This window comes from Mirounga angustirostris, unplaced genomic scaffold, assembly GCF_029215605.1.
Source record: "Mirounga angustirostris isolate CCGP_5_RB_7025 unplaced genomic scaffold, mMirAng1.0.hap1 SCAF_3, whole genome shotgun sequence".
Lineage (NCBI taxonomy): Eukaryota > Metazoa > Chordata > Mammalia > Carnivora > Phocidae > Mirounga > Mirounga angustirostris.
In genome coordinates, this window is record NW_026991711.1 from 53,004,040 (window position 1) to 53,031,748 (window position 27,709).

The window sequence follows — 27,709 nt, forward strand, 5'->3', positions numbered from 1 at the left end:
TTTAATGGCTTACTTCTTTCAAGGGTCTGGTTATTTTCTGTTGACCACAGGAGACTGTCATAAATAAGACTTCCTAGGGCAGGGTGGTCTGGGGTGTTCCCTTATCTCTGGTTTCCTTACACCTCTACATTTTTGGGATTTCCGTGAGTCTGATCCCAGAGCCCCTTATCTATCTCTCCTTACCTAGCCCCGCCTGTCCCTTACTCAAGTTCATGTCTCTGAAGAGTCTTGGCATGCTTGTTGGGTTTTTGTTTGTTTTTTAACCCAGTTTTACATGCCACCTTCATCATTTCTTTGCATTTGTTTCCAGCTGAAATGTTCAGCCCTCCTCCTCTTCCAACTAAAAATGTCTTACCCATCCTTTACTGACCATCTCAATGGCTAAGCCTCCACCACCCTTCTCTGAAGACTCTGGTTAAAAGTGATCGGTCTCTCCCAAAAATGCCAACAGCACTGTGGTGGTAACTGTGTACAGTGTATAGTAAGTGCATTGTACAAACTGCTTCCATATCCTTCTCCCCCTTCCCCTTTTGTTCATTTTATCCTTGCAACTTGCCTGAGTCAGAATGTTAGACAAATGGTCTTCCCCTTCCACAGATAAGGAGATTTGGAGAGGTAAATGGGCTTTTCAGGGACACAAGCCTTGAAAATGATAGAACACACAGTAAAACTCACGTCTCTTAGAATAGATATAAAGGGCAAAAGAGCTGCCAAGTTGGCTCAGCAGTTGGAAAACACTTCACTGGCTTCATTTGTTGGTTAATGTTTGCTCCAAAAGGCTTTATTAAAAAAAATAATAATAAAATGGGTCTTAGGTTGCCTGGTAGGCTCAGTCCTTAAGCGTGCCTTCAGCTCAGGTCATGATCCCAGGGGTCCTGGGATCGAGCCCTGCATCGGCTCCCTGCTTGGTGGGAAGCCCGCTTCTTCCTCTCTCATTCCCCTTGCTTGTGCTCTGTCTTTTGCTGTGTCTCTGTCAAATAAGTAAATAAAATCTTAAATAAAATAAAATAAAATAAAATGGGTCTTTCTACATCCAAGTCAGCAGAAAACCATTTGTGGGAAGAGGTTTATTTACTTCCTTGTAAGTTTCTTCTTTGTAATTTCCTCTTAAGTATAGCCATTCATGTGGAGAGAAGGGGTAGAATAAGCAAATTGCCACTTCTGTTGCTTTCATGGGTGGGAGATTGCGGCCTTAAAGAGATGTATGATCAGTAGCTGGGGTGGAAAGAATGGTCTGGTGTGGGTCAGGGACCTTCAGGAACTGCAGTTGGAGTCTCTGGGTCTCCCCTTGATAGCCATTTGACGAGACCAAAATCCGCCCATAGGGCTCAAATCCCGGCCCTTGGTTCGGAAGAGGGCTGGGGAGGAGCCAGGCTCCACCGCACGATGCCCAGGAGACCCACTGTTGGCTTTGGGCCTGCGAATCTAAAACAGACAAACAGAAAACCCTACACGTGCCAGGGGCCTCAGCTCTGAGTCTGACCCTGGCTTCGCGGGGACAAAGCGGCCCGAGCCTGGGCGAGAACGAGATCTCCTGGAGATCTGCCCTCCCCCCGCGAGGCAGGGGCGGCGCCAGCTAAGCCCGCGAGTGAACCGCCCTAACTAGTTTGTCCCTGCGGCCGTCTCGTAGGCGACGCCGCGGCGCACCGAGGCTCCCGCGTCGCATTGCCATGGCTGCCCGTGGTGGCGTCGCCGCTGCCGGCGAGGGTCTGCGCTACGCCGAGTACTCGCCGCCGCCGACCACACGGCCGGACGCGGACGTGGACCAGGGACTGGTGAGTCCCGCCGGCTGCACCCGTCCCTCTGCGGGCCGGCCTGCTAGGACCCCCGCCTTCCCGTAGCCGGACGCTCTCACCCCTCGAACCGTGGTAGTCCTGGTAGTCACATGTTTGTCCCAGCTCCCCCGGCGTCCCGCGGAGTCGTGCTCCGCGCCAGGCGTTGACGAGTGGGCGTGTGCAGAGTCTCTGTTCCCTCCAGGAGCTAAAGTCTTGTCGGGGAGACGGGCCGGGAGACCGGCAGTTGCAGCTCCTGTGTGATAAGTACTACAGGGGGGGTTCTCAGAGGAGGAGACCCCGGTCCGCTCTTGCAGGGTAGGGAGTGAGGTCAGGGGAGGCTTCTTGGAGAAAGGGATGATTAAAAACGGAACTCTGGAGAAGGAGTGGCAGTGACCTCAGCGAAAGGAAGAGGAAGAAGTGTTTCAGGCACCAGTAGTAGTAGTTACAAAGTCGTAGGCCGGAGGAACAGGGCCCGGTTGGAAATCGCAGGTGGTTTATTCGGGCTGAAATGCAGCGTTGGGAGAAGTTAAGTGTTCAATAGAAACATAATGCGAACCTCACATATGTCTTTAAGTTTTCTGTAGCGATAGTTAAAATGTGAAAAACAGGTGAATTTAATTTTAAGTGCATTTTTATTTAACCCAGTGCATCCACAATAATATTTTGACATGTAATTAGTATAAAATTACTGAGATATTTTACATCGTTTTTTTTTTCCCCTTTTTTATACCAAATCTTTCAAATCCAGTGCGTGTTTTACACTAACAGATCAGCTCACTTGGGACTAGCCACATTTCAGGTGCTCAGCCACATGTAGCTAGTGGCTACATTATTAATCATTGCAGTTCCCAAAGATTAATGGGGACTAGAACATATGAAGCATCTGGTAAAGCACCTGAAGGAGTTGGGATATCCTGAGGGCAGTGGTACCATTTTGATGAGTTTTAAGCTGAGAAGTGACAGATTGGGCTGTTACCAAGCTCTCTCGGGCTTTGTGTAAGAGGAATGAATTAGTTGGAGAAAGTCTAGAAATGTGGCTAATTCTTTTTCACGCGGCATTCCATGCTTTGCCAGCCGACAGGGATACATACTTTGTCTTTAGATGCATAGCACTTAGTGTCCATACCAATTGTTGACTACTCATACACTGTATTGTGACATCTGTTATGTTGACCTGTCATTTTCCAGCATTTTTCTAAGTTTCCTAAGAGCGGGGACTGAGGATTTACGTCTAGTAAGCACCCAGTTTATGAGCACTCAATTATCATTACTTGATTAACAGATAAATTTCTGCAACAGTCAGATGGGCTTGCCTGGGAAGGTTTCAGAAAGCAGTATGCTTTCATTCAACAGACATTTCTTGAATACTGCTAGGTGCCAGGTATTATCCTAAGACCTTGGAATAGATAAGTAAACAAAACAGATAAAAGTCTGAAGTAGCAAGCTCTGAGCCCCTGCTTGTCTGATTCATTCCTTACCACAACCCTGTGAGGCAAGTCCTTTTTAATTCTCATTTAAGAAATGAGGAAACTCAGGGGTGCCTGGGTGGCTCAGTCGGTTAACCATCTGCCTTTGGCTCAGGTCATGATCCCAGGGTCCTGCTCAGGTCATGATTCCAGGGCCTACTTCTCCCTCTCCTCCCCACTTGTGCTCTCTGTTGCTATCTCTGTCTCAAATAAATAAATAAAATCTTAAAAAAAGAAATGAGACTCAAAGTGGTAAATAATTTACTCAGGATCACTCTCCTAATAAAGTGACAGACCTAGGATTCCAAATCCTATATACCCTTTCCACTGTGACTTGCTCACTTCTTAGAAAAATGGCTTTCTGAGTGGAGTGTTCAGTCTGTGATGTAGAATGGATAAATTATTAGGTTAGGTAGAAGGAATCTCTTTATGGAGAGTTGTAAAAATCTCCATACTGGACTGATTTGCAAGGCAGTTGGGAGCTCTGTGGTATTTTGAAGATAAAAGTAATATTGGTAATCTTTTACATCTGTAGGTACTTCATTTGGAAGAAGATATGTGTAGAATTTTTTTTTTTTAAAGATTTTATTTATTTATTTGAGAGAGAGCACATGAGAGGGGGGAGGGTCAGAGGGAGAAGCAGACTCCCCGCCGAGCAGGGAGCCCAATGCGGGACTCGATCCCGGGACTCCAGGATCATGACCTGAGCCGAAGGCAGTCGCTTAACCAACTGAGCCACCCAGGCGCCCGATATGTGTAGAATTTAAGATATCAGTTAGGAGACATCTTTAGTAGTCCAGTCACATGAAGGCTAAGGTGTAGGCCAGTGATTCTAAAGTGATTCCTGCCCAGCCTAGTACCTCCTTTTTATAACAAATATTCTGTAAAGTCTCCTGTAATATCCTAAAATGGTATTCATAGGCAATGAAATCTATTCATAAAAATAACTTAAAAATCAATGTAATGGTCTAATTGAAACATAAAGGTAAAGTATTTTATTAGAAAATAACATGTTTACTATTTAAGTATGTACATGTTCGGACATGATTACATTGGAAGACATAATGAAGTAATCAGTTGCTGGCATATTGCACCAGTGCAAAGAATCCCTATGAGTGTAACAGCTATAAATGCAGACCTATTTCAAATGTATTATACTGGCATTTCAGATACTGTAAGGGCCATTGTCATTGACAAACTGATTTTTCCCAAACTGCTAACAATTTTTAGTAAAATTTTGAATAAAACAAAATGGAGTCTTCCCTCAATTTATATAAGATTTGCGCTTCTGAAAAATTCAGTCTTTAAAACAGTGTGCAAATGATACATTTTATATATACTGTATTATATAAAGTTCTAGACTAAGAGGATCGCAGATAGGCTTTTTACGTACTTTAATGTCCAGTAGAATCTGTTAAAACTCTGAGGGATGCAGGTAGTACTTTGTTGTACAAGGTTGTTTCATACCTTTTAGGATGTATAGTCCCCCATCCACCAAATACTTTCCCTCCTATCCAAATTATTACTGCAACCAAAAGGTCCTCACAAATTTTCAAAATGTCCCTAAGGGCCTATTCTGCTTCTGTTGGAATCATTGGTCCAGGTAGTGCTGAGTTAGAAGATAAGAGAACTGATAATAATAATTTTGGGGGAGCTTGGAAGTACTGAAAATGATGGAAAGCTGACAAAGGGTAAGTGTTAGGAAAAAATAAATGACCCAGGAGTGGGACATATTGGCAATCTTACTGAAAATAGTAGAAAATAAAATGTCAAGAACTTGAAGAAAAGACTTTTCTCATCATTTTTTTAAAAGATGCAGTTTATTTTGAAGTTTTTGAAATATAGCATCTGCAGTTGTAGATGTTAAATAACTCTTTCTCAGGTAAACTTCCCCTTAGGGACTAAAAATTCATGTGCATTAACCAGTTTAGGAGATTAAAAAGATAAAAATGTAGGTCAAAATGCTTGGATAGTACCTTGAATAAAATAGTATCTTACAATTAGTTGTGTCATAGTCAGAGGTCATGGTCATATTTTGCTTTAGCAAATCTGATTCTCATGGAAAAGTAGAGAAGAAACTTTAATGTTAGGAAGAGAATATTATCAAATTTTAAAGCATTTTGAAAAAAACCCAGTTTGTATGAAATGATAGCCTTTAGTTTTCAGTACTTGCCCAAAAAGTGTAACTCCTAGTGTTAGTAGGATAGTGTGACATATAAGAAAATTAGTTACATATACATTTCAGTTATAGGCCAACTTGATAACATGAAAACTAAAACCTATCAAACATGTAAATTATTAGGTACTTATTTATTACCAAAACAAAAGAAAGCACTTCTACTATTTTTCATTTAAAATGTTTACCTTGAAGCTTCCTTTGAAGAAATCACATGGATTACAGATTGTATATCTTTTTTTTTTCTTTTTTTTTTGAGAGCCACAGCAAACACGAGCTAGGGGGAAGAGGGGCAGGGGAGAGAATCTTAAGCAGGCCTCACAGCCAAGGTGGGGCCATCTCATGGACCTGGAATCATGACCAGCCAAAATAGAGTTGGATGCTCAACTGACTGAGCCACCCGGGTGCCCCTGGGCAAGAACTTTTATATGCTTCTGTGATTGGCACTGTATTTGACACATGGGAGTCACTTAATTGTTCATTAAATGAACAGCTATTAACTTCTGTTACTATTGAGTGACTTAAACATGACTGTTTGATTCTAACATATTGATGAGGTATTTTTTTCTGTAGGATTTCTCCTTTAGGTTAGCCTCTAAAGGAGAACGAGAGTCTGTGTCTTTCTTACTCATTATTCTTTCCCCAGAACTGGCACAAGGCCTGGTGCATGCTGAATAAATATTTGTATATGTATATGGTAAATGCTAAATAAATTATTTGTGGTGTGAGTGAATAGTCTCCATCTTTCCTCCATCACAACTATCTTTTTGAGGCAGAATAATTTTTTTCCTTCTTAATTTCCAACTGGTACAACTATTATCTATCTTGAACTTAAATATTACAGTCTTGAGATAGAAGTTTTGGCATTTTTATAATGCTTTCAGCCAATTTATATTTATCGAGAAGGTTATTTACTGCTTATTTACTGTTTTGGAAGAATAAAATGCCTTAGGGTATTTGTAAACAACTTTGATACCCTGCTCCACCAAGCAGTAGCAGCTGTGATGGAGTGGGCTGTTTTCCCAGTTTTCAGAAATTCCTTGATTTGTAGTAGTGGAACATTTAATTTTTCTCGTTTGTTTGTTTCTGGTGGATATTTTTTTTTAAAGATTTTATTTTCTTATTTGTAGAGAGGGAGAGAGATAAGAGAGTGTACAAGGGGTGGGGAGGAACAGAGGGAGTGGGAGAAGCAGACTCCCCACTGAGCAGGGAGCCCAATGCAGGGCTCGATCCCAAGACCCTGGGATCATGACCTGAGCCAAAGGCAGCTGCTTAACCGACGGAGCCACCCAGGGGCCATGTTTTTTTCTGGTGGGTATTTGAAACTAGGTGGCAGTAACAGATACCATACTTGGCCCATTTGTTGATTTGCTGGTATTATATAAATAGTGCTTCTCCTTTTTGAAATATGTCTTTTATTTATTTTTAAAGATTTATTTATTGTAGAGAGAAATAGAGAGAGCACGAGCAGGAGGGGCAAAGGGAGAGGGAGAGAGAACCCAAAGCAGACTCTGTGATGAACACAGTGCCCAGTGTGGGGCTCAATCTCACAACCCTGAGATCACAACCTGAGGTGGATGCTTAAACCTTCTGCCACCCAGGCACCCCTAAAATATGTCTTTTAAACTAAAATGAGGTATTCTTTATAGGCAGGGACCATGTTTTAAGGATCCTCATTCTCTCAGCTCTCAACATAGTACCAGTCACATGATTACTGCTCCATAAATTTTTGTTAAATGGTTAAATTAGCAGTTGAATGAAACACCTGGATAGGAAAAAAAATAGAGGATTCGAGAAATGTTTTATAGAATTATGAACTGATAGCCCTGAGGAATAAAAAGAGTAAGACAAAAGACTGTCTCTCTTTTTTGACTTTTTTAATGGTAAAGGGTAAAATATAAGCATCTAATACATTTTATATGCTGTCACAGTACACATCTGACTTTTGATGTGCTTTTCCAGGTTTTGGTCATTTTATTGCTTATTACATCCAATAACACAGTCTCCAAATCTCCTTCTAAAGTTTGTCAATGCATTCAGTTTAATAAAAGAAAAATTTTTTTGAATACCAAATACATGGAGGCTATATATTAGATGTCTGTGGGTCAGATATAGATAAACCAGGATTGCCACCCTCCAGGACAGAGGTCAACAGATTTATTTTGTAGAGGGCTAAATAGTATTTTAGGCTTTGCAGGCCATATGGTCTCTGCTACACTACTGCACTCTGCCCCTGTAAAGCAGAAGCAGCCATAGATAATGCATAAATGTGGCTGTGTTCCAGTAAAACTTTATTTCCAAAAGTAGTTGGAGGGCCAGATTTGGTGTGTGGGGCTGTACATTTGCCAGCCACTTTTCTAGAAGGTAAATTGGATCAAATTTAAATACCTAATTCAAGACCGGCTCTGTTAAGCACTGTCATTTATTTGTTCATTCATTCATCCAACACTTATTTATTGAGTCTCACTTTAAAACTCCTAGAAAAAAACAAGGGCACTAATTTCTTTGATACTGACCTTAGCCACATTTTTTAGATATGTCTCCTCAGGCAAAGGAAACAAAAACAGTACTTCCTAAATGTGAGATCTGGAGTCCCACTTTATTAGGTAAGGTACTGAGGCTAAGTGCTATAGTTAAAAGATGAATCAAATATGGGTTTTGTCCTCAAGGGGCTTGAAAAATATTTGATTTTTCAAGAGAAGCTTAGAAAGAGAGAAAAACAAATGTAACTTACTATCAAGGGGAAAAATATGTTGGATTAAGGTTGTGGATATACCTGAATGGCAAGTTAAGGAGTGAGGACCATGTCTCTAGGCCGTTGAAGTTTTGTAGGAGCTATGTGATCGATGGTGGGCTTCATGAATATTAAGCCTAGGGAAGTGTTTAAGAAGGGTAGAGGATAGAGAAGCAGAAAAGGGCAGGACCGGTTAAGATTGTATTAGAGTGGGCAGTCCTCTGGAGTCTAGAGGCTGTAATGGCAGCAGTAAAAGCAGCGATAGCCAAATGTTTTATACCAGGCATTAGGCTAATTCTTTAAATGCGTGAACTCAATTTAGTCCACGTAATAACCCTGGGAGGTGTAGATACATATTATAATCCCCCACTTACAGATGACTAAATTGAGGCTTAAAGCAATGAAATAATTTGCCCTAGGTCACACAGTTGATGTGTGGATGAACCCCAAAGGTATTCTGCTTTCTTGCCTCTGCTTTTACTCAAAATATATTCTCTCTTCTTTCCCCTTCAGCCTTCCTAACTGTGTCAGTGAAGGTCTAACCAGGAAAACAGATACATCTAAATTATGTAAAACAAAGGAAATGTAGCACAGAGAGTTGGTTTTATAGGTGAAGGAGTTGTTGTGAAGCCAGGCCGGATTGTGAGGCAGTGAAGACGTTGAGAAGAGTAAAAAGCCACTGGCCGCCTCACGGCCGTGGGGTCAAATGGAAGAGGTGGTGTTTTCATAACCACTACTTGGTAACTGGACCATGGGGGTGTGTCCAGTGGGGAGCTGCAGCCACAGAGACACAGAGAGGAAAGGGGAGAAGTACCCTGGCCTTTCCCCTTTTATCACCCTCCTGTCTCCCACTATTGCATCCCATTGGTCAGACTCAGCTGGAGCAACGTGACACAGGGGGCTGCAGGACTTAGCTGTCCTCCCAACAGAGCGGAGTAGGGAAAAGCTGGGGAATGGATCAGTGAATACGAACAGGTCTGGGACCAACACACTCACTTTGGCTATTTTCAGCTGTGAGGCGATTTGAATTCCACAGATGTTGAGAAATTTGAAAGCATAGTCCCCTAAAAACACTGTTACAAAACACTATTTTATAAATGGTGTGTATTCCTTTACCCTACAGAAATCTATTTCACTCACAGTGTAAGGCAGAGTATTCTTTCAGGAACTCCATTTTCACCGTCTTATGCTCTCTGAATATTACTTAAATGCTATTAGAGATTAAATAAGCATTATTAGCTCTCATGAAAATCTAATCACCACGTGTAACATTTTTTTCATTTTAAAATTAAATAGACTATAGATTTAGATTTATAGAAAAGCGAAAAGATAGCACACAGAATCCCCATGCACCTCACTCAATTTGCCCGGCTAACATCTTGTGTTAGTTTGGTATGTTTGTTATCATTAACAAACCAGTATTGCTTGATACATTATTTTATTTATTTTTTTTAAAGGAATTTTTGTTTGTTTTTTTTATTTATTCATTTGAGACAGAGAGATACAGAGAGAGAGAGAGCAGGAACAGTGGGGAGAGGCAGAGGAAGAGGGAGAAGCAGACTCCTTGCCGAGCAGGGAGCCCGACGTGGGGCTCGATCCCAGGACCTGGAGATCATGACCTGAGCCGAAGGCAGACGCTTAACCATCTGAGCCACCTAGGCACCCCTGCTTGATACATTATTAACCAAAGTCCATACTTCTTTCAGATTCTTCAGATTGTTCAGTTTTTACATACTGTCCTTTTAATGTTCCAGGATCCCATCCAGGATACCACATTACACTGAGTTTTCGTGTCTCTTTTGTCTCCTGTTGGCTGTGACAGTTTCTCAGACTCACCTTGTTTTTGATGACCCTGACAGATTTGAGGAATGCTGGTCAGATATTTTGCAGAGTGCGCCTCCCCTGGAATTTGTCCGTATAAAAGGACATGCTATAAACATGATCTCTCACTATATAGGTTAACCTTGATCTAATCTGATGAAGTAGTATTTGTCTGGTTTCTCCACTGTAAAGTTAATTTTTCCCCTTTCTATACTGTACTTTTTGAAAGGAAGTCACTATGTGTGGCCCACATTTAAGGAGTGGGGAGTTACGCTTCCCCTCCGTGAGGGTGGAGTTCTTTATGAAATTATTTGGAATTTTTCTGCACAGGAGATCTGTCTCTTCTCCCCCATTTATTTATTTTCTCAATCATTTATTTATATCGGTCAGGATTTGTGGATATTTACACTTTGGGTTATAACCCAGTATTGTTCATCTTGTTGCTCAAATTGTTCCACCTTTGGCTTTGGTATCTCTTTCAGTTGGCTCCTATACACCTTTGACATACCCCATTGCTGTAGGGTTTTTTTGAACACTTCCTTACTTTTGGCACTATAAGGTGCTCTAGGCTCATTTTGTATGTTTTTTGTCCCTGTCCTAGAATCAACCATTTCTCTAAGAAGCCTTGTGTGTATAACATTTTATCTTAGGGGAAACTTCATTCTGGGTCACAACTCTGGATCCTAATAGTTTCATTTTTATCCTCTTACCCAACTTGTCCCCATTTTCCTTATCTTCCCCTTGTATAGCTGATGAAGTATGGTAGTAAAAGATTTCCTTGTCTTGGGGTGAGTGGCTGCACTTTTAGTCCACCAGAAAATGTAGCATTTCTCCTACAGCTTCAGCCATGCTCTTTTTTGTTTTGTTGGTTTGGCTTTATTTTTATTTTTCAATATCTGCTATTAGGGACTGCTAATAGAGGATGCCAGGGGACTGTGAAATCAAAGAGAGAGACGGAGAGAGAGACTCATCAGTCTTTCTGTATTTATCATTATATTTCAGGTTTGTTACAGAATCTTACTAAGTCAGTGCACAGAAGTGCCTATCTCCAGGTATAACGTAAAATATTGCATATTCCTCTAAATGATTTATTATGATCTTCCAAGGAATAATTTCCACTTGGCATACCTGGAATTTAACAACAACCATCACTACCACCACAACTGAAAAAATAATTTTGTATAGCAGATATGTAGAACTGAAGGGTTAAGAACTAAAACAGCCTTGAGATCAGTTACAGATGGTGCTATAAACAGCACTTTTTCCCTTATTTTCTTTCTGCAGTGATGTTAAAGTTTTACTCACCAAGAACTTCATAACTATATAATACTTAATAGCATTTCCAAGTATATTATATGGCTTTTGTGAAGAGTTTTAAATAGAAGTTTTAAGAAGTGCCATGGATTGATACCTAATTTGTATATTTCCTTTAAGTGATTTGGGGTAACCCATTTCAGCCTTTCCTTCCATTCTAGAAAACTTGTGCTATTTTACTATTTAAAAGCAGAATATCATGTAGTTTAGAACAGTTAGAATATCATGTAGGACTATCATGATTCATTCATTCTCATTTCTAAGTATCAACAGATCTGTTTCTGACACTAATGTTATTGTCTGCGTTGGTATCCTAGGGCTTTTTGACTCTGAGATTTTGTAGAGTATCGCTTTAGGTCCTTGTACTATAAATTCACCTTTGGCCAGTACAAGTTTTTTCCAAGTTTGTTTGCCCCAAAACACTGCTTCTTAATCTTTTCAAATGTTATTTTATAAAGTGAAAAATTTCATACCTGTCTACTGCTTCCATAATATTAGTAATATTTTCTATTTTTATTTGTTGAATATATAAAAATAAAACAATGATAGGCATGAATGTACTGAGTTCATGATGTGCATGCAGATAATTGAGGAAGTAAACTAGCACTTAGTCAATGTCTGCTAATTACCAGATGCTGTGATTACATTTTCCCATTTCTCATAATAACTCTGAAAAGTTAGATATTACTTTTCACCATTTCACATATAAGAAAACTGAGGACTTGGGGCACCTGGGTGGCTCAGTTGGTTAAGCGACTGCCTTTGGCTCAGGTCATGATCCTGGAGTCCCCGGATCGAGTCCCACATCGGGCTCCCTGCTCAGCAGGGAGTCTGCTTCTCCCTCTGACCCTCCTCCCTCTCATGCTCTCTGTCTCTCATTGTCTCTCTCGCAAATAAATAAATAAAATCTTAAAAAAAAAAGAAAACTGAGGACCAAAGTGGTCAAGGTCATATAGCTAGTAAGTGGCAGGTCTAAGATATGAAACCAATTTTGACTTGAAAAGTCCTTGACTTTTTACTGAATGATATTGCTGCTCCATCATTTAGATATCGGAAATTGATGAAATCCAACTCCGAGAAATGATTTATAGTCCTGGTATTTGTGCTAATTTTCAGAGTCTTTAGATACTTTAAGATATGTTTAAAAATTCTTAAACCTTGAAGCAGAGTTAATTTTATTTCACCTTAACTCAGAAAGGAAGAAAAGAATACTGTGTAATGAAATTTGAGCTGTAAGCATTACCACTCTAAGGAATTGTTGCCTAAAGTGAAATAGGTTATTGTAAGGGAGTAAAAGTAGTTTTCAGAAAATGGCATGATTTCCCAAGCAAGAAGAATAAGCAAAGCTACAGTGTTGTTGCAGGTAAGGTATACATCAGATGTAAGCCAAAAGAGTTTAGGGAGTACTTGCCAGGGACTCTAAAGTCAGTGTAATAAAAGCTTGTAGGAGTAGGTGATAGAGAAGAGGCTAGCTAGAGATGCAGCAAGATCATTTTTATGATCAGGGTGCAAAATTAAGTGTAGCGATAAAAAGGGAGATGCCAGAGATCAGTGCATTTGTTTTTATTGAAGAGTGCCAGGAGGAATTTGTGATAGGGTCAGAGGGTTTCTGGCTTAAGAAATTAAGTTTTTAAGCCCCTCTGACCAAGTAGGATTTTTGCAAGATTTTTCTTTCTTAATAACCTTTATTTTTTCCTCTGACTTTGAAAGAAACAACTGTGTAATAATGTGATATAGTAATTGTAATAGCTACCATTTATTGAATGTTTATCACATCTAAAATACTAAGTGATGTATGTAAATTTTCTAATTTATAAAAATTCATACCGACCTATAAGTATTATCCTTATTTTACAGATGAGGAGGTTAAGTAGTTTGTCAGAGGTCATGGAGCTGACAAGTAGAGATCCGAAAGTCAAACCATATTTCTTTGATTTTAAAATCTATGATTCTAGGACTTTGTTTAAATGATAAAATTTAGGTACTAAGAATATATAACTACAGTTAAATTTTGGTTTATCTCATTCTGTTCCCTTTTTCTTCTGTGTATATGCTGTACATTCTGGTTTATAATCATTTATTATATCATCTATAACCATTCCTCAGTATATTATTTGTCAATACATATTTCAGATATGCCCTAATTTATTTAATTATCCCCCTATTGCTGGGTATTCAAAGTGTTTCCAGTTTTTTATATTATGAGTAGTGCAGTGATGAATATTCTCATATGTAAGTTTTTATGCACCTCTCTGATTATTTTCTTAGGATAATTTTTTTAAATTATACTTACTGAGCCTAATGACTTGAATATATTTAAGGCTGTTGATTCCAATGATGAAATTACCCTCAAGATAGATTGTCCCAATTTGAATTCTCAGCATCAGTTCATGAGATTGTTCACTGAATCACTCCCTCAACAACTTGTAAGACTTGGAGTTGCTGGCTAAAATGTATGCTCTCATTAGTAATGGCCTTCATACTTGAAGACTGACAAGATTGCCACATGTCCCTATCCCCAGAAGAAAAGTTGAAGGAAATATGAGTAATTCCACTTACATACTTACTAAAATGGTCAATTTAATCTACTTCTATACTTAACAAACTGAATGATTTTATATTAAATGTAGGAATATTGAAAATACAACTTCTTGGGGATGGGTGGGGGAAGATAAAATTTTGTGAAAAAGGGAATTATAAGGAGCAAGGGCATCAAGGGCTGGTGCTAGGATCTAGTTTGGCATTAGATAATTAAATGATATTATGTTTTCTAGGTAATTAAAAAACAAATAGGATAAGACATGATAAGGCTTTTGTGAATGGGCATTAAAGTCAGATAGGGATGTTTCATTGAATATGAGCTCACACTGGAAAGATTGACAGCTTTTTATAATTTGAAGAGTGGGAATAATTTTAAATTGTTGCTTGAAGACATAGGGTCCAGTCTGGAATTAAAATACCTGTATTTTAGTTCAAGTGCAGACACTGATAACCACTGCTATAACTTGGACAAGGAATGTCACTTTTCAGGACTTCAGTGCCTTCCTCTGTAAAATGTGGGTTTTTCTATGCTAGTTGTTTTCTGTCATTTCTTTCACCTCTATGATTGTGACTTTGACTTACTGTATTGCAGTCAGAAATGCCAACAAAACATTGGACATTTTAAGGAAGCTGTTGAAAATAAAACAGAAATATATCTTTTTGTGTAAAAGGATAGTGTCTCTGTATCTAGAATAATGTGTGTATTTCTGCTTACATCTTTTAAAACAGTCAATAGAAATTTTCCAGAAAGAGACAACAAATAAATATATTGAGGGGAGAAGTAGGTATGAAGTGTGGAGGTGCAGGGAGGGGAAAGCTCATTTGAAGAAAGGCTAAAAGTTTAGAACTTAATTCAGGGATAGTTTAGAATTCTTAATTCAGGAAGTCACTGGACAAAGAAATAATTTAATAAAAGTATAATAATAAAATGGTAAAGGATATCCATTGGGTAAAAAAGTCCCTTTCTTCCAAATTTTAGAAACAGAACTAAGGATACTCTTTAAACTTGAAAGAGAGAAATTTAGGGCAGTGATGAAAGTTAAAGAAACTAACTCTTAGACCTAAATGAACCTTGAAGTGCCTAAAAGAGCCAGATTTTTTTTTTTTGGGTGAAAAAATTTATATTTAGATTTAGCCAGCTGGACTCAGTTTAGATGATTCCAATTTTGTTGGCAACATCCAAAGCATCATAGTCAGGAGCCAGTCGAACATATGCCTTCTTCTCTCCATCAGGCCTGATCAAGGTGTTGACCTTGGCCACGTCAGTGTCGTAGAGCTTCTTCACAGCCTGTTTGATCTGGTGCTTATTGGCCTTGACATCCACAATGAACACAAGTGTGTTGTTGTCTTCTGTTTTCTTCATGGCTGACTCAGTAGTCAGGGGGAACTTGATGATGGCCTAGTGATCAAGCTTGTTTCTCCTGGGGCCGCTCTTTAGAGGATATTTGGGCTGCCTCTGCAGACGCAGTGTCTTGGGTTGTGGGAATGTAGGTGATGTGCTTTCAGCACCGCTTTCTTGGCCTTCAAAGCCTTTGCTTTGGCTTCGGCTTTGGGAGGGGCAGGGGCTTCCTTCTTAGCCTTCGGCGCCATCTTCGTAAAAGGGATTTCCCTAAAAGAGCCAGCTTTTGAGAGCAGGTGTATCTGAAGCTTCAGACCAAAGAACAAGTCTCAGAAGTTACATTTATAGATTTGACATATTTAGCATTGGAAAACACAAAGCAAAATGCAGAGCCCACACTAGTTCTTACTTCCTAACAAATATTTTCCAAATGCGATAGTTGTTTTTCAGTATCATTCTGAGTTAATTTTCTGATTAGAAATTTGCTTTGAAGGTCTTGCCTGTTTCTGGTCTGGTTGCTTGATCTTGAGATGATTCCATATTGTTAAATAGATGGAAGTTGACTTTATATAAGTTGTCTGGTTGAATCTGTTTAAAATATTCCACAGGTAACTAGTCTAATCTATATTTAACATAGTCTATAGATGATCCCTGTCCTCCTATTCACTTGTGGTGACCTAAGGTCACAGTGAATTAAGGGCAAAACCTTAATCAGAATTCAGGTTTCCCATCTTCTAACCTTTATTTTGTCCCAGTACCGTCCCATTTTGCTCCTTGACCTAACCTTGACTCTGTCCTTCAGCTTTATCTGGACTTTTCTCAGAAGCCATCTATTGCCCAGAAGCAGAGTACTTAGCCAGCTGGCCATCTGTCTGTCTAACCATCTATCCCCATATGCATCTATCCTGTCAATTAACCACTAACTTTTATTTAGCCCATACTATATTTTGGGACTACAAAGATGAATAAAGCCTACTTCTTGCTCTCTAGAGGCTCACAGTTGAGTAGGGGAGACAAATTTTGAAGCTGTAGTCTGGGATCACAGCAGTGAAATAAACTGGGAGGTGGAGAGGTGGTGATACTGGAATAGGAGAGATTCCAATGGCGTTGATTTCTTTCATATTTGGGAGTTTACTTGATCTTGCTGCCTGTCTAGAGTAGTTCCATTTTTCTTCTTTGCTGTTTAGTAGCTGAAAAGCCATGTATCAAACACCCTTCTGTGTTGGGGGTAGGGATTGATCATGTCTTTTCATGAAGGGTGGTGGAAACAGAAGGGCAGGGACTAATAGAGTCAGTGAGGGTTGTGGGGATATGACTCAGGTACCTCTGCTCCCTTCCTCACAGCCAGAAGCTTCAGAGGAGGGAGAGTTTATTTTGAGAGAAAATGCCATGGTCCAGATATAGGGTTGGGACCAGCTCCCCGGGAAAATGTGTAAGAGTAGGTACAGGTGTCTTATTGACGGCCCCTGGTCAAATATCTGCTGAAGTCATCTTTCAGCCTCTCAATTCCACTGCTCCCTACCACATTGACTAAATTGTAATAAAGATATAAAAATGAAGTCTTCCCCTCTCAAGCGAAAGTGAAAGTTTTTACAAATTTTTAAATAATTCCAATTACTATGTTATTATAATTTTATATACTTAGAGTTTTTAGTTAGTGCATCCTTGTTCCAGAATTGACTGGTGAACCATCTTAACACTAGCAAAGTCTGTGCACTAGGTTATTCTCTGCACACTGTTATCTCAGTATAATTGTATAAAGCAGTGGATCTTAACTTCAATGTTCTTGCATATTAATATAGCAAGATGAGAAAAGGATGGCATTTACAACTATGTGCCTTTGCAAATAACCTAGAGTATGTTTTATCTGGTTTAAAATCTGAAGCCTAAGAATGGAAATGTCCTATGTGTCAACTTTTGAGAATCATTGACAAATAGTATTAGCATACTTTTATTATTCCAAGAAGTATTTCTAGCTGAAAATCTACTAAGTTCTCAAAGGAATTAGATACAGTTATAGATAATCTAAAATAATTAAAGCAAGCTAGCAAAATTTGAAGACATACATGTTTTGTTCTAAGATTTTGAATCCATTTATAACCTTTGTGAGGTCATCTTACTGATCTATTTCTTTACCCCTAGTGCAGTGCCTGGTCTGTAGTAGGCACCCGGATTAAACGTTTAAATGTTGAATTAATTAGTGAGTAATGAGTGAATCAAGGGGATATGACTAAAGGCTTTATTTTCTGGTACTGAAACACAGCAGAAGTCTATATCAGTCAGGGTTTTTCAGAAAACCAGAACCAAGTAGTATGTATTATTTATGCATTTATTTTGCTGATTTGGCTTACATAATTATGTAGACTGGCAAGTCTAAAATTTGTAGGGCAGCGGTACCTGGGTGGCTCAGTCGGTTAAGCACCTGCCTTTGGCTCAGGTCATGATCCCAGGGTTCTGGGATTGAGCCCCACATCCCATCCAGCTCCCTGCTCACCAGGAAGTCTGCTTCTCCCTCTCCCTCTGCCCTCCCTTCCATGCTTATCCTCTCTCTCTTTCTCTCTCAAATAAATAAAATCTTAAAAATAAAATTGTAGGGCAAACCTGAAGGCTGGAAACTTTTAGACAGTAGCTTATTCTTGAGGTTGAATTTCTGCTTCCTCAGGGAAACCTCAATTTTGTTTGTAGGGCCTTTCAACTGATTATATGAGGCCCACGATATTATCAAAGATAAACTCCTTTAAAAGCAACTGATAGTAGACACTAACCACATGTACAAAATAATCCACACAACAACACCTCGATCAGTGTTTCACTGACCTAACCAAATGGACATAGAAAATGAACCATCACAGTATCTTTGGGTTTAAGGACTTGGACCCAAATGTACGGCCTGGTTTGGCAAAGCTATGATGAACCCAGGAGCATCCAGGGCTAAGTTGATATGGAGGTAGGACTTTGACCAGCCACATTTAATGTGAACAAAGAAAGCTGCTTATTTTATTAGGAGAAAATGGAGACAAGGTTTACATCAGTGGGTCACTGAAGAAATGCAAAACAGTACTTAAAAGAAATTTTTAAGAAATCATTATGTAGGGGCGCCTGGGTGACTCAGTCTGTTAAGCATCTGCCTTCAGCTCTGGTCATGGTCCCAGGGTCCTAGGATTGAGCCCTGCATCGGGCTCCCCACTTGGTGGGGAGTCTGCTTCTCCCTCTCTCCCTGACCTTGCCCCCCTGCCCCCCCGGCTTGTGCCCTCTCTCTCTCAAATGACTAAATTTAAAAAAAGAAAAAAAGAAATAACTATATAGCAAGGATTTAAGTTTGGGGGATTTTGTTAATTATTTATTAGAAGTTAGAGAAATATTCAATTGGGCTAAGCCTAAGAGTTTCGTTTTTTATTATGTTTGGCTTTTGGTTTTATTCTTTTGCTTTGTTTTTGTTTTGCCCTTTTATTTACTATCTAGTCTTGCTGTAGAAATTAATGCTTGCCTGCAGTTAAGAATAAATCAAGTGACTTTAAAGTGGAGCAAATACAGATGTAGTTAGCTTTGCCTTTCCTTTTTACTTAATTTAAGGTTTTCAGGGGAATTAGTGTTTTGAGAGAGTTTCAAATGTATTTGTTTTTGGCAATGGATGGTAAAGGCCAGGTAGATTAATGCGGATTAGTCCAATTTAGGTATGAAAATCTGTGAAATTCCTGCCAGCTTGAAGATTTTAGGGAAGGATAATTGTAAAAATTGTCTTCCTGATGTCATTTTATCATGTCTGACACTTTTTCTTAAATATAAATTCTCTTCCCCTCTTTCTTTTGATCTGAATGTGCATTACCTTTCTTTCCCAAATTCTGCTGATTTGCCAACAGTCTTTCTTATTTCTTCTTTTTTCTTTTCCACTTACGTTGTTTAAATTCAAAGAGCTTTCTTTGTAGAAATTGAACCAAAAAATAAGGCAGCATAAAACACTGAGTTCAGCAGAAAGTGATTTGCTTGTGATTAACCCTTGAGAATTGAGTCACTGCAAGATAACAAAGAAAGAAGGTTTTTTGAGACAACCTGCCCATTCTTCTTTTCCATTCTTTTTTTTTTTTTTAAGATTTTATTTATTTGAGAGAGAGAGAATGAGAGACAGAGAGCATGAGAGGGAAGAGGGCAGAGAGAGAAGCAGACCCCCTGCTGAGCAGGGAGCCCGATGCGGGACTCGATCCCAGGACTCCAGGATCATGACCTGAGCCAAAGGCAGTCGCTTAACCAACTGAGCCACCCAGGCACCCCTTCTTTTCCATTCTTAGATGAGACCTTTTTTCTCCCCAGGTGTTACAAATTCACGTACTTCTTTGCTTGGGCTTTATTTATCATTTTCATGATGGCATGTTTTTAGAAAAACAAGTCCAGAAGAGAGCTGATGACCTCCCTTTCTTCTGACCCCAGTCCTCTCACAGATTTTTCTCTTAGGCAACACCATTCTTCCAGCTGTGTAAGGCAATAACCTTGACATCCCTTTTTATACCCCAGCTTTACTGAGTTATTGACAAATAAAAATTGTATATATTGAAGGTATACAATGTAACTTGATATACATATACATTGTGAAATGATTACCACAATCAAGCTAATTAACACATCCATCACCTCGTGTGTGTGTGTGTGTGTGTGTGTGTGTGTGTTGAGAACACTTAAGACATACTTTTAGCAAATTCAAGTGTAAAACTTATTCATCTTATACTACATGTTTGACCAACATCACCCCATTTCTCCTACCCCCAGCCCTGGCAACCACCTTTCTACTCTCTGCTTCAATGAGTTCAGCTTTTTTAGATTCCACATAAATGTGAGATCCTATATAGTATTTGTCTTGCTGTGTCTGGCTTATTTCACTTTGCATAACGTGCTCCAGGTTCATCCATGTTGTCACAAATGCCAGAATTTGCTTCATTTTTATGGGTGAATAGTATTCCAGTGTATATATACATAACATTTTCTTTATCCATTCATCTGTCAGTGGACTCTGTTTCTTCTTTCTCTCATACTTCACTTCCAATCTCTCAACAAATCTTAATGTTTTTATCTTCAGAATGTATCCAGAAGCAGACTACTTTTCCCCATCTTCATCACCAATCCCTTTGGTCCAAGCTACTATTATTTCTTGGATTGTTTTAATAGACTCCTAAGTCATCTCCATGCCTCTGGCTTTGACATGTCTATTATTTTTTTAAATTTTATTTATTTATTTGACAGAGAGCACAAGCAGGGGGCAGGGCAGAGGCAGAGGGAGAGGCAGACTCCCCACCGAGCAGGGAGCCCAATGCAGGACTCGATCCCAGGACCCTGGGATCATGACCTGAGCTGAAGGCAGACGCTTAACTGACTGGGCCACCCAGGCGTCCCGACATGTCTGTTCTTAACATGACATCTAGTGATCATTTTAGAATTCTAAATAAGATAATGTTAGGCTTCTTCTCAAAACAATCATGTCTCATATCAAAGTTTAAGTCCTTATGTTGACCCCTAAGGCTTGACATGATCTGTTCCCATGTTACCTTCTGACCTCATTCCATATTCCTTTCCCACTCTCTCACTTTCTGCTCTGTGCACACTGGCATTCTGGGTATTCCTTAAACACACTAGGCATACCCCTGCCTCGGGGCCTTCATACTTAATTTGCCTGCCACATTTCCTTAGACATTGGCATGGCTTCTCCACTTTCTTCAGTTTTTTTTTCCCCCAAAAGTCACCTTTTCAGTGAAGCTTTCCCTGCTTACTCTATCTAAATTTGACGCTCTTGGTATACAAATACACACCCACTTCTTTACCTGCTTAATATTCTCCACAGCACATAACATTTTCTATTGTATATTTTCCTGATTTATATTGTTTAATGTCTGTTTCTTGTGCTAAAATGTAGCTTCAGAAGGATAAGGATTTTGTCTGATAAATCATCAGAACTTAGAATTGTGACTGGCATATAATATAGTAGGCGCTCACTGAGTATTTATTGAAATCAGTCAACCAGTCAAAGATGAGAGAGCCTCCAAATAGCTACTTGAAAAATACCTAACTCTTTTATTGGAAGTTTCTTTATTTTTCTTCTTATAACAATTCAATCTTTTCTTCATGTTTTCTTACATGGACTTGTGGATTATCTTCATTTTTGTGATGAAGTTTACCTGACACACGGCTCTTTATTTCATTTTCTTGGTCATCTGTGAGATTCTTGGATATATTTGCCTGGTCTAGGATGTTTAGAGACATGATTATGTGTTAGTGTCTTAGTTAAATTTGATGACCACTGTCCGTTACATTTTCCCATTTCAAATATAATTTCATTCACTAGCAACACACAGTACAATACATAAGTCATACAAACTCTAAAAGCTATCTGGATAGTGGGGAAGCTTCTTAAGGTCATTTTCATCTCATACAAATTTTTGAAAAGCTACTATGTACTGGGTACTTTGTTAGATTTTGGAAATCCAAAGAGATAAACAGTCCCTACTTCCAGAAAACTCACATTTTAGAAGTTTGAAATAGGTAAAACCATTATTAAATTATGTACCATGTATTATAATAGATCTGTTAAATACTGTGGGGGCACTAAAGAAGTTTGCTTGGGTGAGGAGATGGATGGGGAAAGCTTCACTGGGAGATGACCTTGAAGCTATTTGTTGAAGAATAAGTAGGAATTTTCCAGGAGGACTGAGCAGAGAGGAATAGAAAGGAGTAAGAGTAAAGACGTGGGAGTAAAGAAGGACTCGCAGAGATCTGCCATGTTTACACAGTGTGCTGGTCATTTTTCATAACCTTGTCTGATAAATCATTTTGAGCGTCCTATAACATAGGTGTTCACATTTCCATTTTATAGATGAAGAAATGGGCCCAGACAAATCAGCTTAGGGTAACAGAACTGGTAAATGTTGATTTGGATACTCAGGGTGGAAGATTGAGGGAGTTCATGCTTGCCACATGGATGAAAAACATGAAGTTTTATAAAAAAAAAAAAAAGTACAAATTTAGAATACTAAAGGCAAAGAGGAGTGGGGAATGGTATGAATTAAGGATGAGGAGGAGGATGCTTTGAGCAGATTTGAAGGCCAGCAGACATCAGAAGCCATAATCTTCTTCTGATGCCATTTAGTGTGGACATAAGACTTTTCTTCAGCCAGACTTAGCAGTGTAAGAAAAGGAATCTCTGTGGTAACTCTCCAACCATTTTGAAGCCAATCAATTTCATTGAGATTTTATCATTCATTGGTTTCTGCAGTGCTGTTATGCATATGCATGGGTATTTTAATATCTAAAATATTCATGCTTTGTGTATGGTCAAAGGTAATACAGTGAAAACTATATTTTTTTGGCATTTTTCACAGATAAAATCTAAAATTGTCATGAATTTTTTTTCCATTTTTTTTTATTCTTATGTTAATCCCCATACATTACATCATTAGTTTTAGATGAAGTGTTCCATGATTCATTGTTTGTGCATAACACCCAGTGCTCCATGCAGAATGTGCCTTCCTCAATACCCACCACCAGGCTAACCCATCCTCCCACCCCCCTCCCCTCTAGAGCCCTCAGTTTGTTTTTCAGAGTCCATTGTCTCTCATGGTTCGTCTCCCCCTCCGATTTCCCCCCTTCATTCTTCCCCTCCCGCTACCTTCTTCTTCTTCTTTTTTTCTTAACATATATTGCATTATTTGTTTCAGAGGTACAGATCTGAGATTCAACAGTCTTGCACAATTCACAGCGCTTACCAGAGCACATACCCTCCCCAGTGTCTATCACCCAGTTAAAATTGTCATGAATTTTTAAGAATTAAATACCATTGGCCAATATCACATAAATTTGTTATGTGTATACATATTGTCTTTGTTTTTCATGGTGACCATAATGAAATTGTTAAAAACTGAATTTCCAAATTTAGGGCAAATAGAATGTTTTCTGTTTTCCTTATATAGACCACTGTTCCCAAACACCAGTCTGGACTAGTTTTTAAAGAATTAGTTGGTAGAATTTCTAACTGATGTGTAACTGATTTAGTTCTTAGCGCTCTCTCTCTCTCTCTCTCTCTCTCTCTATATGCACATTTTTTCCCAAGTTTTTATTATAATCAATTAATTCCAGTTAACATATAGTGTAATATTACATTGAGGTGTAGAATGTAGTGATTCATCACTTAACATACAACACCAGGTGCTCATCACAAGTGCCCTCCTGAATCCCCATCACCTATTTCACCCATCCCCCCACCCCCACCCCTCCGGTAACCATCAGTTTGTTCTCTGTAGTTAAGAGTCTGTTTCTTTTTTTCCCCCATATTCATTTGTTTTGTTTCTTAAATTCCTCACATGAGTAAAATCATATGGTATTTGTCATTCTTATATGTGTACATTTTTATAGAAAGATCAGCTCGTTTAAGTATGTGCTAGCCTAATGTTGTACAGAGAAGAAAAATGTATCTAAGAATTTATTTAGATCTTCTGCAGGCCTAGATAATGTTAGCTACTTTCCAAACCCATATACATCTGAGTCTTCAAAGAAAATGTTTCAAAACTAAAACTCGCCGAAGGCAGCTTTGTGGATATTTTTAAGAACAACAATAACAAAAACCCTTGTATGGCATCCGCATTTACCATCTTCTCTTTCCTCTGTGTGTATGACACCTATGGTAATTTTAGCTAGGCCAGAGTACAGGTATATACACATCTTTCTTTTTAAATACCACTGCCTGATTACTTTTATTTTCAGCACATATTGTAGTTTTCCTAAGTCAAAGAAATAACATTTCTCTAGTTTCTCTAAAATCACAGATGTACCATGGTGCTAATCCAGTCGCATGAGCAATTTTAGACATTTAACCTGGTTATTGCCTCATTGTTAGAAAATGACTTTCCGGGGCGCCTGGGTGGCTCAGTTGGTTAAGCGACTGCCTTCAGCTCAGGTCATGATCCTGGAGTCCTGGGATCGAGTCCCACATCAGGCTCCCTGCTTAGCAGGGAGTCTGCTTCTCCCTCTGACCCTCCTCCCTCTCATGCTCTCTGTCTCTCATTCTCTCTCTCTCACAAATAAATAAAATCTTAAAAAAAAAAAAAAGAAAATGACTTTCCTTGTGGTACTAACACTATGCCTGATTCACCATTTTGCTTTTAAATTGTGTTTTCAGTGTCATTTTTGTTGTTCTGTTACTGGCAATTTAGTTTTAAAGAATCGTTATTTAAAAAACATTCAAAATAAAAATTGAAGTATACCATGTGCTTGACACTGGATTAGATACGATGTTGCATATATAAAAGAAATAAATTAGATCTGGTTAGCCTGAGGATATAATACTGAAGTTTAAGTAAATGTGAAATAGCATAGTAATAAAGCATATGTGAAATTTTTTTCAACAGTGGTAAATGAGAGAAGATGTTGATGGAGTTCTCTGATATTTACACAGTTATGCTAAATGAACCATGGACAATTTAAAAGCCCCAGTATGTTTTAGAAGTTATTTTACTTTTAAAAATTAAAGCCAAATAAAGGTATGGTTAAGAGTTTTGTGTGAATGACTTGCTGAGATTTCAGATTCGCTCTCCTGTACTTCCTGTTTTCTATATTTGCAATTAGATAGTTTCTTTTCCCTGTTGGGGTCATTCACATATGTGGAGGGCTGGGGGAATTTATTGTTGTTTTAGACCTCTTTCAATTTGTGTCTGAAAGAAAAATACCAATGAATTTTTAGTGAATAGAAAACTGTTAGGTAGTAGATAAATATGTTTTTCTGGGAAATTGATCATATTCTTATTCTGGACCAGTTAAGGTTAAAGTTTTAAAACTTAATTGCTTATATCTAATAGTTTTAGTATTTCCATTGAAAACTTTATGAGAAAGACCTTTGTTCTTATTTCATGGGACAAAATCTGATTGTGTAAGATACATGGTATTTTTTGAAAATCTCAAGTTGGGTTCAGCTCCCAAATAATATATTTTTGTTTGTTATCAATTGTCTATGCTTAAAAAGTATAAATTATTTTAATATCAAATTAATTGCAAATACCACTGAAGAGGTAAATAAGATAGAACTCCTTCCAGTAAGGAATTTTAATTCCAATAAGGAAAATGAGTTTTTGATGAGCTGTGCTATACTTTGTCCATTCACTGTGGATAAATAAGATTTGATTGCACAGTTTTTGGTCATATATTGAATATTTTTATTTGCTCCAGTGATCTACCTAATTTGGGTTTGCTTTTGTTGTTGTTTTTAAAGGTTGCAAGGCCTTTAGTGTTTATCTTTTGTAAAGTTAGTCTTTAGAAATAGAGGTTAACTCTAAATCAACATTACTTTTCTCGTATTATTATTATTTTGTTATGTTATTAATATTTTTCTTGTTAAATGAATGAAAAATGAAATACATATGGCAGGTTTCTGATGTGCTCTAGGAGCACAAAGGTAACTGATACACCCTTTTTTAGTTTAGTGAGCTTCTTTCTTTCTTTATTTTTTTACAGAGATTCTCATGTTGGGACTCATAAACTGAAGGGCTTCAGAGAAACCCTTGGATCCCTTCAAACTATATAAAAATTTTGCTGTGTATTTATATTTATGGTTTTCTGGGGTGATCCATAGATTTCATTAGATTTTTTTTTTTTTAAGATTTTATTTATTTATTTGACAGAGAGAGATAGCGAGAGCAGGAATACAAGCGGGGGGAGTGGGAGAGGGAGAAGTAGGCTTCCCACCGAGTGGGGAACCTGACGTGGGGCTCGATCCCAGGACCCTGGGATCATGACCCGAGCCGAAGGCAGACGCTTAACGACTAAGCCACCCAGGCGCCCTGATTTCATTAGATTTTTAAAAGACACTTGGTATCTAGAAAAGCTAAAGGAGACACAACACATTTAACTATAACTTAGTGTAATAAATGTTGTAATAAGGATAAAAATAAAGGTCTTTGGGAGATTAATGTAAACATTGGAGGCCCACCATGTTCAGTGTCCTACATAGGACTCATTTGATATAGGTCTTTGCCCTGTGCATAGGGTAGTGACTGGTGTATGTAATGTTTGTATTAGTGAGGGTCAGGTAGTAATGGGTGGTGTTTTTTTTGAAGATAGTTTAATGAAGGGATTATTGGCAGAGGTGGGCATGCTTTAAGGTAACCAGAAATGAAGGATAAATCACCCAGGGCCTGGCAGTGGTTGGAAATTTATCCACCCAGGGAAAGGGGCAAGAGGATGGGAATTATGTTCCAGAACCCAGTAAGAGTTGTAGGCATGGAAGAGGAGCCCTTTAACAGGAGCTGTGGCCAAAAAGGAAACATAGCGGGGAGTAAATTGTACCATTACTTCTATCTCTTTCCACCTTTTGCTTTTCTGCTGATGCTTCCTGTTGGGAAGGACTGTTTCTTATGCACAGTATTTCAGTCCCACTTGGCCACATAAAAGTGGGCCTTGGGCTCAGAATACTTCCCTACCAAGAGAAGAGGAGCTCACATAGCCTGTGCTGGGTTTACCACCTTTGTGGCATTATCTTTCCTGGTTTCGTGCTTATTGAGTGTTTCTTTGTTCTGCTTAAGCATAGTCAATGGCTCTTACATATGCCCTCAGATATATCAGTATTTCAGACTCCAGGGACAGTGTGGGGTAGAGAGGGGGGAGGTCCTTCTATTGCACCACCAGAAGGGTGGGTGCTTGAAGGCCCATTTCCTTTAGTCAGCTAGCTGCTGGGGGCACCCACTAGCCATAAGGGACTGATGCATACAACTGGAACTGATCTGTATCTTCTCTAATGTAAGTAAAGCATTATCCAGTGCTTGACTTTTACAGTGTTTTCCTTGGCAACTTTGATACGAAGATGCAACAGGCAGAAGTGTCTGGAGTCCTCACCTGTGATTGGTAACCTATGCTTGGTGTTCTTTTTGACACTTCCTCTCCTTGGCAAAACCCACCGAGAAACTAAAGGGCAAGTGAGGACTTGGATAATGTGGTCGTTAGAGATAAGGGAAGGCAGAAGTACAGAGCAAGTCCTAAGGGTGAAGAATGAATCTGGAGGGACAAATGGAGAATAATCAGCAGAGTGCTTAATACTTATTTGTTGAATTAAATTGAATTTTTATTGTTAAACATAGTTTAGGTTTATGTATTAAAGTGAAAAATGATCAAATGCCTAATGCTTTAATGTTTCTGATATAAATACCTTAAATTAAAATCTCTTTGGAATTATAGAGGCAGCTATTTGTATTTTGAGTAGTTGAAGTAGTAAAAAGACACAATAATTATTAATCTATAAAAATGTGAACTTTTATATAGACTAACTCAATTTTTCAAGACTTTACATTTTTTAAATATGCATTTTTCGAAATGTGAAAATTTGGATTATTTAATCTCGAGAAGACCAATTCATTTTCTAGGGCCTACCTCAAAAATTACTTATATGAATCTTCCTTTAGACAAATTTCAGGGTTTACAGAACACTGTTCATACTTCTGTCATACCACTTATATTCAATAATAGCTAGTTATTTTTATTGATAATATTAAAAGCAGTTCACATTTACTGACTGTTAACTAT

At 38.6% G+C, this 27,709-nt stretch overlaps 1 protein-coding gene and 1 pseudogene across 1 annotated transcript in view; one reads left to right on the forward strand and one right to left on the reverse strand.

Annotated features, from left to right (window-relative positions):
* Positions 1 to 1,598: 1,598 nt before the first annotated feature.
* Positions 1,599 to 27,709, forward strand: part of DNAJC15 (DnaJ heat shock protein family (Hsp40) member C15) — an 82,166-nt gene continuing 56,055 nt past the window's right edge. The window contains exon 1 of the mRNA XM_064586061.1: positions 1,599 to 1,775. Coding sequence (XP_064442131.1) covers positions 1,671 to 1,775 — 105 coding nt within the window. The 5' untranslated portion in view covers positions 1,599 to 1,670. The remainder of the gene's footprint in view (positions 1,776 to 27,709) is intronic.
* On the reverse strand, positions 14,946 to 15,430 carry LOC123839759 (large ribosomal subunit protein uL23-like; annotated as a pseudogene).